Source organism: Rhinoraja longicauda, chromosome 40, assembly GCF_053455715.1.
Source record: "Rhinoraja longicauda isolate Sanriku21f chromosome 40, sRhiLon1.1, whole genome shotgun sequence".
Lineage (NCBI taxonomy): Eukaryota > Metazoa > Chordata > Chondrichthyes > Rajiformes > Arhynchobatidae > Rhinoraja > Rhinoraja longicauda.
Window position 1 is genome coordinate 4,224,031 of NC_135992.1, and position 12,415 is coordinate 4,236,445.

Below are 12,415 nucleotides of genomic sequence, written 5' to 3' on the forward strand. Positions count from 1 at the left end.
CTACGGGTGCTGCACTGTAAGGAGTTTGTACGTTCTCCCCGTGACCTGCGTGGGTTTTCTCCGAGATCTTCGGTTTCCTCCCACACTCCAAAGACGTACAGGTATGTAGGTTAATTGGCTGGGTAAATGTAAAAATTGTCCCTAGTGGGTGTAGGATAGTGTTAATATACGGGGATCGCTGGGCGGCACGGACTTGGTGGGCCGAAAAGGCCTGTTTCCAGCTGTATATATATGATATGATATGATATGATACTAGGGTCCAAGTGCAATGCATCTGTAGGGACTAGGGATGTAATGCTGATGCTTTATAAGACACTGGTCAGACCACATTTGGAGTATAGTGAGTAAATTCAGCCCCATATCTCAGCCCTAAATTCCAGCCCCTTGAGCTGGCGCTGGAGATGGTCAGGAGGAGGTTTACGGGAATGATCCTTGGAATGAGTGGGTTAGCATATGATGATTGTTTGACAGTGTTGGGTCTCTATTCGCTGGAGTTTAGAAGGATGGGGGAGGGGGCTCATTGAAACGTAACGCCACGGTGTTTAGATATTACTGGAATTAAGATTAGCATAGAAATGTGCCGTTACGGTGAAGGATCAGCCATGACCCTCTGTGAATGTGGAGAGGATGTTTCCACTGGTGGAAGAATCAGAATCAGAATAACCTTTATTGTCATCCAAAAAAACAAGTCTTTTGGACGAAGTTCCGTTACGCACAGTCCAACAATAAGAGCAATAAAAATAAGCAATAACACACACAATCACAAACCAACACAAAACAAAAAAAAGAAACATCCATCACAGTGAGTCTCCTCCAGTCCCCTCCTCACTGTGATGGAAGGCCAGAATGTCCTTTCTCTTCCCCTGCCGTCTTCTCCCGCGGTCAGGCTGTTGAAGTTTCCACGTCGGGGCGGTCGGGGCTCCCGACATTGAAGCCCCGCCGGGCGGAGAAAATCCCGCGGCTTGTTCCAGGCCATGCCGGACGGTGAAAGGTCCGTAGCGGGCCGACCCAAGCCCCGCGATTCGGGGCGAATAGTCTAGGACCAGAGGCCATTGATTCAGAATAAAAGAATGCAGCTTTAGAACAGAGATGAGGAGCGATTTCTTTCGTCAGTGGGTGGTGAATCAGTGGAATTCATTGCCACAGACTGCTGGAAATCGAAGTTAATGGATATGTTTAAGGCAGAGACTGAGAGATTCTTGATTAGTACGGGTGTCAAGGGTTGTGGGGAGAAGGTAGGAGAGTGGAGTTGAGAGGGAAAGATAGAACAGCCACGATTGAATGGCGGAGTAGACTTGATGGGCCGAATGGCCTAATTCTGCTCCTGGGATGAATGAACTTGAGTAGTGTGATTGCTATGTTGATCCTGGCGCCATGGCAACCGATTGCCATGGGGACCCGGGTCAGAGGTTAGGAGCGCTCTGACGTCAGCGGCGGGCAGCGTCCTCCTTCCTTCCACAAACATGGCTGCGCTTGGGCGGTCTCTGCTCGGACTCAGAAACACCCTGCAGGTTGGGGTGGTTAGAGGCTTCCTGAATCCCCAGAGCAAGCCTGGGAGGCAACTCGACTCGGTCCGGAACATGTTCGTGACGAAATCGGGAACCATTTTACCCAAACCTGAAAAGGTAAGTCCCAAGCGTCGCGTCTCGGGGGGGGGGGGGGCGGTAACCGGAAATGGCCCGTTGCCGTCCAGCGGCGCCAATCAGCGAGCGGCGAGCCCTAATTGACATGTGACTTGGCCAATCACGAGCAAGGTGGGCGGGCATGGAATCAAAGTTGGAGGGTTGCAGATGCTGAAATCCTGATATAAAATCGGAAATGTTCGGCTGTCTGATGAATGATCTTCCACCCCAAAACGTTTTAGCAGGTCCCCCCTTTCACAAATGCTGCCTGTCCAACTGAGTGTTTCCAGCATGCTCTCTTTTTAATCCCAGTATTCAGCTATTCACCTCCTAATCGAAGGTATTTATTCACAAAATGCTGGAGTAACTCAGCAGGTCAGGCAGCATCTCAGGAGAGAAGGAATGGGTGACGTTTCGGGTCGAGATCCTTCTTCAGACTCTCTTTTTTTTTTTCCTAATCAGATGTACAGCACTTTGGTCAACGTGGGTTGTTTTTAAATGTGCTATACAAATAAAATTGACTTGACTTGACTTCCTAAGACTATTCAGTGAGATCTTAGCTGATTTGACCTTGGCCTCCTCTCCAGTTTCCAATCTGAGACACAGTGCTGGAGGAAGGCAGCGGGTCAGGCAGCACCTGTGGGGAAAATGGACGAATAAAAACGGGTTGTTCTCTCTATAGAAACAACTTGACCCACTCAGTTCCTCCTGCACTTTGTTTTTTGCTCCAATCTAAAATCACATGTTTTTAAAAGATGGAAATGCTCATCCCAGTTTTTTAAAATCTTTGAACAGATGCTACCTGACCTGCTGAGTGTTTCCAACATTTTGTATTTTGTAAGGAGGTGGTATGTTTTGCTACCCTACAGCTCCAATGACCCAGGTTGGGTTCTGACTTCTGCTGTGTCTGGAGTTTGCACATTTCTCCTTGTGACCCTGTGGTTTTTCCCTGGGTGCTCAGGTTTCTGCTCACATCCTAGTAAGGTTAACAATGTGTACTCTTCCCCAAGCTTATGTTGGGCCTCAGTATAACAGTGCAGGGAGAGACTGTGTGAATATACTAATGGTCTTTTGTAAAACAGGTCATGAGATACTGATGTTGCTTTCAATTATTTCAAAAAGAAGCTTTATTCATAATTTAAAAAATATTTGTATATATTTTTTTATTATGAATAAATTTTATTTTTAATATAATTGAAAATAACACAAACTGCTGGAGTAACTCAGCAGGTCAGGCAGAATCTCTGGAGAATATGGAAAGATGGCAACTATGTCTGAAGAAGGGGCTTGACCCGAAACGTCACCTACCCACGTTCTGCAGAGATGCTGCCTGCTGCGTTACTCCAGCATTATGTGTCCTTTTCCAGTACCCCGTTCCTGCCATTATGCCCATACCCCCTGACTCCTCTATCCTTAAGAGCTCTATCTAGCTCTCTCTTGAATGCATTCAGAGACTTGGCCTCCACTGCCTTCTGAGGCAGTGAATTCCACAGATTTACAGATTTACAACTCTCTGACTGAAAAGGTTTTTCCTCATCTCCGTTCTAAATGGCCTACCCCTTATTCTTAAACTGTGGGCCCCTGGTTCTGGACTCCCCCAACATTGGGAACATGTTTCCTGCCTCTAACGTGTCATGGGATTAGGGGTAATATATTAGCATGGGTAGAAGATTGGCTTTCAAACAGGAAGCAGAGAGTTGGGATAAATGGATCATACTCGGGATGGCAATCGGTGACTAGTGGGGTTCTGCAGGGGTCAATGCTGGGACCCCAGCTGTTTACAATTTATATCAATGACTTAGAGGAGGGGACCAAGTGTAATATATCCAAGTTCGCAGATGACACAAAAATGGGAGGAAAAGCAGGGAGTGCGGAGGATAGAAAAAGCCTGCAAAAGGATATAGATAAGCTAGGAGAGTGGGCAGCAACTTGGCAGATGAAATTTAATACTGATAAATGTGAAGTTATGCATTTTGGAAAAAAAAAATCACAAGGCAAGTTATTTTCTAAGTGGGGAGGAGCTGCGTGGTAATGCAATGCAAAGGGACCTGGGAGTACTAGTACAGGAATCACAAAAAGTTAGTATGCAGGTGCAGCAAGTGATTAGGAAGGCCAATGGAGTCTTAGCCTTTATTGCCAGGGGGATAGAGTATAAAAGTAGGGAGGTGTTGCTGCAGCTGTATACAGTATTGGTAAGACCGCTTTTGGAATACTGTGTGCAGTTTTGGTGTCCTTATTTAAGAAAGGATGTACTTGCTCTGGAGGCAGTGCAGAGAAGGTTTACACGGTTAATTCCAGGGATGAGGAGGTTGACATATGAGGAAAGGTTAAGTAGGTTGGGACTTTTCTCATTGGAGTTCAGAAGAATGAGAGGCGATCTTATTGAAACGTATAAGATCGTGAGGGGCCTTGATGGGGTGGATGCGCTAAAGATGTTTCCAATGATCGGGGAGACCAGAACTAGGGGGCATAGTCTTACAATAAGAGGGGGCTCTTTTAAAACTGAGATGAGGTGAAACTTCTTCACTCAGAGGGTGGTTAGTCTGTGGAATTCGCAGCCTCAGGGAGCTGTGGAAGCAGGAACGTTAAATAAATTAAAAATGGAAATAGATTGTTTTTTAATAGACAAGGGAATTAGGGGTTACGGGGAGCAGGCAGGGAAGTGGACATGAGCTATTGTTAGTATAGTAAGACCTGAGTAATCTCCTGGACAAGTTTCGATCGCCTACTTGGGGTCGGAGAGGAATTTCCCGGATTTTTTCCCCAAATTGGCCTGGGTTTTTAATCCGGTTTTTCGCCTCTCCCAGGAGATCACACAGTTCTTTTGGGTGGGAAGAAGGGCGATAGTGGGAAGGAGGTTGGGGTAGGATTAGCCATGATCGTATTGAATGGCGGAGCGGGCTCGAGGGGCCGGTTGGCCTACTCCTGCTCCTATTTTCTTGTGTTCTTGTGTGTCCAACCCCTTATTAATCTTATATGTTTCGATAAGATCCCCTCTCATCCTTCTAAATTCCAGTGTATACACGCCTAGCCGCTCCAGTATTTCAATATACGACAGTCCCGCCATTCCGGGAATTAACCTAGTAAACCTACGCTGCACACCCTCAATAGCAAGAATACCCTTCCTCAAATTTGGAGACCAAAACTGCACACAGTACTCCAGGTGCGTTCTCACTAGGGCCCTGTACAACTGTAGAAGGACCTTTCTTTGTCCCGCCCCCCTGACATCAGTCTGAAGAAGGGTCTCGACCCGAAACGTCACCCATTCCTTCTCTCCTGAGATGTTGCCTGACCCACTGAGTTACTCCAGCATTTTGTGTCTACCTTCGATTTAAACCAGCATCTACAGTTTTTTTCCTACACTAAAAAATTGAAACACTGGAAGTAATTATTCAGGTTGAGAAACATCTGCAAGGTTAGATACTACCTGACCAGCAGAGTATTTTGCAAGAAATTACAGATAGTTGTGGATGTAGGCCAGTCCTAAACACACCAGACTCCCCACCATTGACTCTAGTATATTTCCCGCTGAGTTACTCCAGCATTTTGTGTCTACCTGGTATATTTCTCTTTGCTTTACCTTTTGTACTTGTTCTTGAATGTATTCATGCATAGTATTATTTGATTTGATTGGATAGCACACAACCAAAAGCTTCCTCGCTGTACCTCGGTACATACGACGATAATAAACCTAGAACCTAAAGTCATCTACACTTCACACGGCCTTGGAAAAGCAGCCAATATAATCAAGGACCTTTTCCACGCCAGTCTTTGCTCCTTCTCAACGCTCCCATTGGGGAGACGATACAAAAGCTGGAAAATATGTACCACCAAACTTGGGAACAGTTTCTTCCCCTCTGCTCTCAGAACTTCTAAACGGTCCTCCCATAAGCTAGGGTGCAGTCCTAATTTTATCACCCCACCTCATTGTGTACATGGCCTTTTTTTTCTCTGTATCTGTTATGTTACAACGTTGAGAAACTATATTCTGCACTTTGGTATATTTCTCTTCACTCTATCTTGTATGTGTTTGGCTTAACTGTGCGTATAAGAAAATAACTGCAGATGCTGGTACAAATCGAAGGTATTTATTCACAAAATGCTGGAGTAACTCAGCAGGTCAGGCAGCATCTGAGGAGAGAAGGAATGGGTGATGTTTCGGGTCGAGACCCTTCTTCAGACTGATGTCGGGGGGGGCGGGACAAAGAAAGGATATGTGGAGACAGGAAGACAGTGGGATAACTGGGAAGGGGGATAACTGTCCCGCCCCCCTGACATCAATCTGAAGAAGGGTCTCGACCCGAAACGTCACCCATTCCTTCTCTCCTGAGATGCTGCCTGACCTGCTGAGTTACTCCAGCATTTTGTGAATAAATACCTTGGCTTAGCTGTACAGTCATCTTGCGTTTTATGTGTGTTTGGTTTATGTGTTTTTGGAAGAACATGCTTGTTTAATTTAATACCCTAGCCTAAATTACGTGCCTATATTTTTGAAATAACGCGCTCAAATTTATGTCTGGCAGTGTAGTCACATGCGATGCCCGGCAAGGTAAAAGTATGTTTAATTTACCCGTTTTTGAGAGAAGCGCACGGCTTTTCAAAGAATATAACGTGAGGTGCCTAGATTTATTGTCTGATAGTCAATAGTCATTTATTTGTCACATACACATAAATGTGCAGTGAAATGAAAAATTACCCGCAGTTCAACAATAAGACCAATAAGAATAATCAATAAAAATGCAATAACACATACAATCATAAACCAACACCAAACAAAAGAAACATCCATCACAGTGAGTCTCCTCCAGTCACCTCCTCACTGTGATGGAAGGCCGGAATGTCTTTTTCTCTTCCCTGCCGTCTTCTCCCGCGGTCAGGCTGTTGGAGTTGCCACTTCGGGGCGGTCGGGGCTCCCGACATTGAAGCCCCCGCCGGACAATTTGATTGGAAAAGCATGCAAACAAAAAGGTTTTCACTGTACCTTGGTAAATGTATAACAATAATAAACCGAAGCACATTTCCAGCACCCCCTTCAAGCCGGTGGAGTGAAAGCCTGCACCCTGGGAGGGAGAGAGCTCCAGCCACAGAGCTGCCAGCTGAGCCCTGGCTGACACCTGCACACTGTGTGGACATTTTGTGGGACAGGGATAGATAGGCTATGCTGCTTTGGGCTGCTAATGCTAACGCCTGTGTAACAATGCTAACAATATGAAGTATGAAAAATTGGAAGAGGATTCGCGTAAAGTTTCATTTTCTTCCCTGCAGACTTCCTTCGGTCTGATGAAAGTCTTCATTGTGGTCATCCCTTTCCTGTACATGGGCACGTTGATCAGCAAGAGCTTTGCCTCGCTGCTGGAGGAGCACGACATCTTTGTCCCAACTGATGACGACGATGATGATTAGCACTGGGTAAAGGAACCGGTCGGCATGTTTGTCACGTGTGATGATGGGGCAAATATCAGGCCTCAGACTCTGACGAGCAACGTACTCTAGGCCCCTCCCGAAGAAGGGTCTTGACCCAAAACATCACTTGTTCCTTTTTTCCAGAGATGCTGCCTGACCCACTGAGTTACTCCTGCTTTTTGTGCCTGTCTTCAGTTTAAACCAGCATCTGCAGTTCCTCGCTATCCGTACTCTCGAAGTCCCACTGATCTCCAGATTACCAAACACTTTTTAAAAAAGATTTTTTTAGATTTAGAGATACAGCGCAGAAACAGGCCCTTCAGCCCACCGGGTCCACGCTGCCCAGCGATCCCCGCACATTAACACTATCCTACATCCACTAGGGACAATTTTTACATTTGCCCAGCCAATTAACCTACATACCTGTACATCTTTGGAGTAACGACTTTAATTCCCCTTCCTATTCCCACACTGACCTTTCTGTCCAAGGCCTCCTCCATTGTCAGAGGTGAGGCTAACCTCAAATTGGATGAGCAGCGCCTCATATTTCACTCCAGCTGCTTCTGTGCAGGTCCTTGAGATATCCTTATTGGTTGTACAAATGTCCACACCATGGCCTCTCCTGGTTGCATTCGTGACAGGGATCTGCCGTGGGCCATGGCGTCTGTGCCCGCAGAGAGTGAGGGTTGACTGATCGCTCTGAGCTGCGGAGCTGTGTATTCGCTGTCCATGTGGACCAGAGCTCTCACTGGAGATAGACATAAAATGCTGAGCGGGACAGGCAGCATCTCTGGAGAGAGGGAATGGGTGACGTTTCGGGTCAAGACCCTTCTTCTGACTGAAAGTCAGGGTGATGATATAGATGGTGATGCAGAGAGATATAGAACAAATGAATGAAAGTTATGCAAAAAGATTACGATAATAAAGGAAACAGGCCATTGTTAGCGTTTGCTAGGTAAGAACGGGAACCTGGTGCGACTTAGGTGGGGGAGGGATGGAGAGAGAGGGAGTGCAAGGGTTATTTGAAGTTAGAGAAATCAATATTCATACCACTGGATTGTAAGCTGCCCAAGCGAAATATGAGGAGGTGTTCCTCCAATTTGCGTTTGGCCTCACTGACAATGGAGGGGGCCCAGGACAGAAAGGTCAGTGTGGGAATGGGTAGGAGAATTAAAGTGTTCGGCAACCGGAAGCTCAGGTAGGTCCAGGTGGACTGAGCGAATGTGTTCAGCGAAACGATCACCTAGTCTACGTTTGGTCTCGCAGTATTGCTGTCCACTGTAGCTGTCGTGAGGGAGCCAGCAATGTGGAAAGGCAAACTGTTATTTCCCATCTCGGCTAATGGAAGCTAGTTCCTCAATGGGCAGCACTCTTGCCTCTAACTCAGTAGGTCGTGGGTTCGAATCCCAGTCCAAGTTCTTCCATTCTTTAAGCCCAGTGCTGACAAGTGCCGCTCTAACCTTTAAACCAAGGCTCTTCCTGACCGTGATGTAAAAGATTTCATGACCTATATGAAGAAAAGTCTTTCCCTGAAGCCCCAGATAATATTTATCCAGCATCACAGGGAATTAAAAATCAGGTTATTATTTCATTGGTCATAGAGTCATACAGCATGGAAACAGGCCCTTTGGCCCTGCTTGGCCAAGGTGGCCATATCCCTCGAAACCTTCCCTATCCATGTTCAGGTCCAAATATCTTTTAAATGTTGCTATTGTTTCTGCCTCAACTACCTCCTCTGGCAGCTTATTCCATCTACCAACCACCCTCTGTTAGTTAGAGTTTGCTGTGTGGATAGACAATAGACAATAGGTGCAGGAGGAGGCCATTCGGCCCTTCGAGCCATTCAATGTGATCATGGCTGAACATTCTCAATCAGTACCCCGTTCCTGCCTTCTCCCCATACCCCCTGACTCCGCTATCCTTAAGAGCTCTATCCAGCTCTCTCTTGAATGCATTCAGAGAATTGGCCTCCACTGCCTTCTGAGGCAGAGAATTCCACACATTCACAACTCTCTGACTGAAAAAGTTTTTCCTCATATTAGTTCTAAATGGCCTACCCCTTATTCTTAAACTGTGGCCCCTTGTTCTAGACTCCCCCAACATTGGGAACATGTTTCCTGCCTCTAACGTGTCCAACCCCTTAATAATCTTATACGTTTCGATAAGATCTCCTCTCATCCTTCTAAATTCCAGTGTATACAAGCCTAGTCGCTCCAGTCTTTCAACATATGACAGTCCCGCCATTCTGGATAGTCAATGCACTGAAGTAGGTGTGGTGCAAAACAGAATTATTCTCCATTTTGGAGGGTGTGTGATGTTATTTGGAATGAAGAAGGGTTCTTGACCCGAAAAGTCACCCATTCCTTCTCTCCTGAGATGCTGCCTGACCTGCTGAGTTACTCCGGCATTTTGTGAATAAATACCTTTGATTTGTACCAGCAAATGCAGTTATTTTCTTACATTGTTTAGAGTGGGGATAGAGTAACAAAGGACAGTCTGAATAAGGTCGTCAAATCTCCCTCCCCAAGTGGCATTGGTGAACAAGTTGGATTTTTACAATCCATCATCTTTTAACTGTTGTCAGTTTCTTGTTAAACCAGCTTCCAATTCTAAACCTGCTCCTGAACTCTCGATCATTCTTCTAGATTCTTTGTTTGTTTGTATCCATGCATGTGAACATTTATATTTTATAATTTTATCACTGTGTTTGGTCACTACCAACAGTCAGTGGTATAAAGTATTCTGCAGTTATAGATAGTCATAGTGATACAGAGTGGAAACAGGCCCTTTGGCCCAACTTGCCCATACCGACCAACATGTCCCATCTACCTAATTCCACCTGCCTGCGTTTGGCCCATATCCCTCCAAACCTGTCCTATCCATGTACCTGTCTAATTGTTTCTTAAACTTTGCAACGACCTCCTCTCGCAGCTTGTTCCATACACCCACCACCCTTTGATGTTCAGTATTAGTGCACAACCCCCTCTCCAGTGGGTATAACTGTGCGGGTGGGGGGGGGGGGAAATAAATGTTTAGCAGAAAGAGATGCTGAAATGGTATCATCCCTTCTCTCTTTATGTCTTTCAGGTTTCTGCTCTGTTCGCAAGTTGGTCTCATTTGATCGGAAAACCATAGGAGTAATGAACTGTACATATTAATCCTGATTGAAGAGACGACACCTCTGAAGAGGGAAACAATCAAAAGCATGGCCATATTTTGCATGTGTTGCACATACAGTGTGTGTGGGATGGGGTTGGGTTTATAGGGTGTAGAGGGACACTCGGCAGTCATCAGAGTTAGTCACTCTCCTAAGAAAACGTTTACTATTTTAGTTAGATTAGCACTTAGTTACGACAAAGGCTTCTGATGTGTGAATCGCATTTGTTTTAAATCTGATTTTCCCCGCTTCCAACAAAACAAATCCAGACTTCAGAACAAATGTCCCGTAGTAACGATGCTGACACTTTTGCTTCAGAATTGGGATTGAATGGCACAGGTGTGCTGTGGATGCCTTTGAATTGCAGTCCCTCTATAAATGGGGGCATGCTGATGCCAACAAAATGTGCCCTGGCGTGTGTGTTGGTGGATGCATTCGAGAATGGTCAGATTAAGCAACTCAATAGTCGGTCACATTTTATAATCTGCAGTTTGGAATCGTCAACACAGCCTTTCATGGTTTGGAACAGTGGAGCTTGCACTTTTTATGATATAGGGAAAGTATAATATATATAGGAAAATGGAACCGTTTCTTCCTTGGAAGAAGGAATTCACAGGAATTTCATAGGAATTTAATTGCTATGTCAGTGTCTGGGGAGAAGGTGGTAAAAAAACATGGAGTTAAACTTCAGAAGCGTCAAGCGGAGTGCAATGTGATCAGCAGCAAATCATCTGCACTGGAAATAAGCAGTTCTTTCCAACATTGCAGCCAGTAATATGGAGAGATCAATGTTCAGGCAAATTGGACGAGCTTGCTGTTGGCTGATTGTGTTCACTTGGCCTTTCCCAGTGGTGGGAAATTGTAAGGTGTGGAATGGATCGAATATGTCTCCAGAGAATGTACACATCAGGTGTAGGTGCTTGCTCTTTGGCTCCATGTTTTGTCCATGATGTGTGGGATTAATAGCTCCAGTTAAGTGGGCTTTGGCTTAAAAATTTGCCGGTGTGTTTTGATGGACTGTGCTTCTGTCATCCACAATAAAAGTGGTTGAATCTGACCTGACAAATTGTGTCTTTATGTGTAGGAAAAAACTGCAGATGCTGGTTTAAATCGAAGATAGACACAAAATGCTGGAGTAACTCAGCGGGACAGGCAGCATCTCTGGAGAGAAGGAATGGGTGACGTTTGGGGTCGAGACCCTTCGTCAGACTGAAGTCTCCGAAACGCCACCCATTCCTTCTCTCCAGAGATGCTGCCCGTCCCGCTGAGTTACTCCAGCATTTTGTGCCTAACTCGTGTTTTTAGACTGCTTTACTTCTGCACAAGCTGCATGTTGAGAAATTATTTAGCAGATTTGTACATTGTGGCCTGACGTTTGCAAGTCTCGCAACCCTAAGGCATTGATGTAAATGCAGGCTATGTGGCCTGGATACTGATTGTATTGAGTGATACATTCTCTCCAACACAATGGTTTTTTGCTGTACTTTTAAAAAATATGTAGTTTCCCCGTCCATCCATTTCTCTTAATTTCCATGTTTATTTCCCACCACCAGCCCCATGTCTGATTGTGAGATCTTCCTGATCAGGCAGTGCATTCATCCATAGACTCGCTCGGAAACTTCGCTTCCCATTATTACCAAGGGCTTTCTCTCGTTCTTTCCCTCCTCTAATTTTGGCCGTGGGTCTACTGATGCTTTATTTTGCATCCGGTCGAAGGTGACGGAGGAAGGCCCTGCAGGAGCCCGGGGCTCGCCTGGATCGGGAGCCGCTCCAGTAGACCGAGCGCGCGGGCAGACCGGACTGTGTAAATGGCACCAAAACATGGCGGCGCCCACCTGTGTAAATATGCAAAAAGAATTTCACTGTGTAGTTGCATATGTGACAAATAAAGATCCATTGAACCATTTACGTGGAAAGTAAAATCTTGTACAATACCAAGAACTGGCTGAGAGCTGCTGCCTCACAGCCCCAGAGACCCGGATTCGGCCCTGACCCCGGATGCTCTCTGCATGGTGTTTGCACTTCTCCCTGGGACCACGTAGGTTTCCTCCAAGTGCTCTGGTTTTCTGCCACATCACAGAGACGGATAATTGTCGGTTGTCGGATGATTAGCCTCTCTGTAAATTGTGGGAGTAGATGGGAAAGTGGACTAACATAGAACTAATGTGAGGGGGTGATTGATGGACAGCGTGCACTTGGTGGGCCACAAAGCTTCTGTGTCTCTACAGCTAAA

At 45.8% G+C, this 12,415-nt stretch overlaps 1 protein-coding gene across 1 annotated transcript; it reads left to right on the forward strand.

Moving 5' to 3' along the window:
* Window positions 1-1,425: 1,425 nt before the first annotated feature.
* On the forward strand, window positions 1,426-12,152 carry smdt1a (single-pass membrane protein with aspartate-rich tail 1a). The gene is made up of 3 exons (XM_078430642.1): window positions 1,426-1,625; window positions 6,888-7,031; window positions 10,113-12,152. Exons 1-2 carry the CDS (start codon window positions 1,464-1,466, stop codon window positions 7,023-7,025), a joined length of 300 nt encoding a protein of 99 aa, XP_078286768.1. The 5' UTR covers window positions 1,426-1,463; the 3' UTR covers window positions 7,026-7,031; window positions 10,113-12,152.
* The last annotated feature ends 263 nt before the right edge of the window (window positions 12,153-12,415 follow it).

Coding starts and splice junctions, on each gene's coding strand:
- smdt1a (XM_078430642.1), top strand. CDS start 1,464: ATGGCTGCGCTTGGGCGGTCTCTGCTCGGACTCAGAAACACCCTGCAG. Junction 1,626..6,887: donor TTTTACCCAAACCTGAAAAG/GTAAGTCCCAAG, acceptor TCTTCCCTGCAG/ACTTCCTTCGGTCTGATGAA.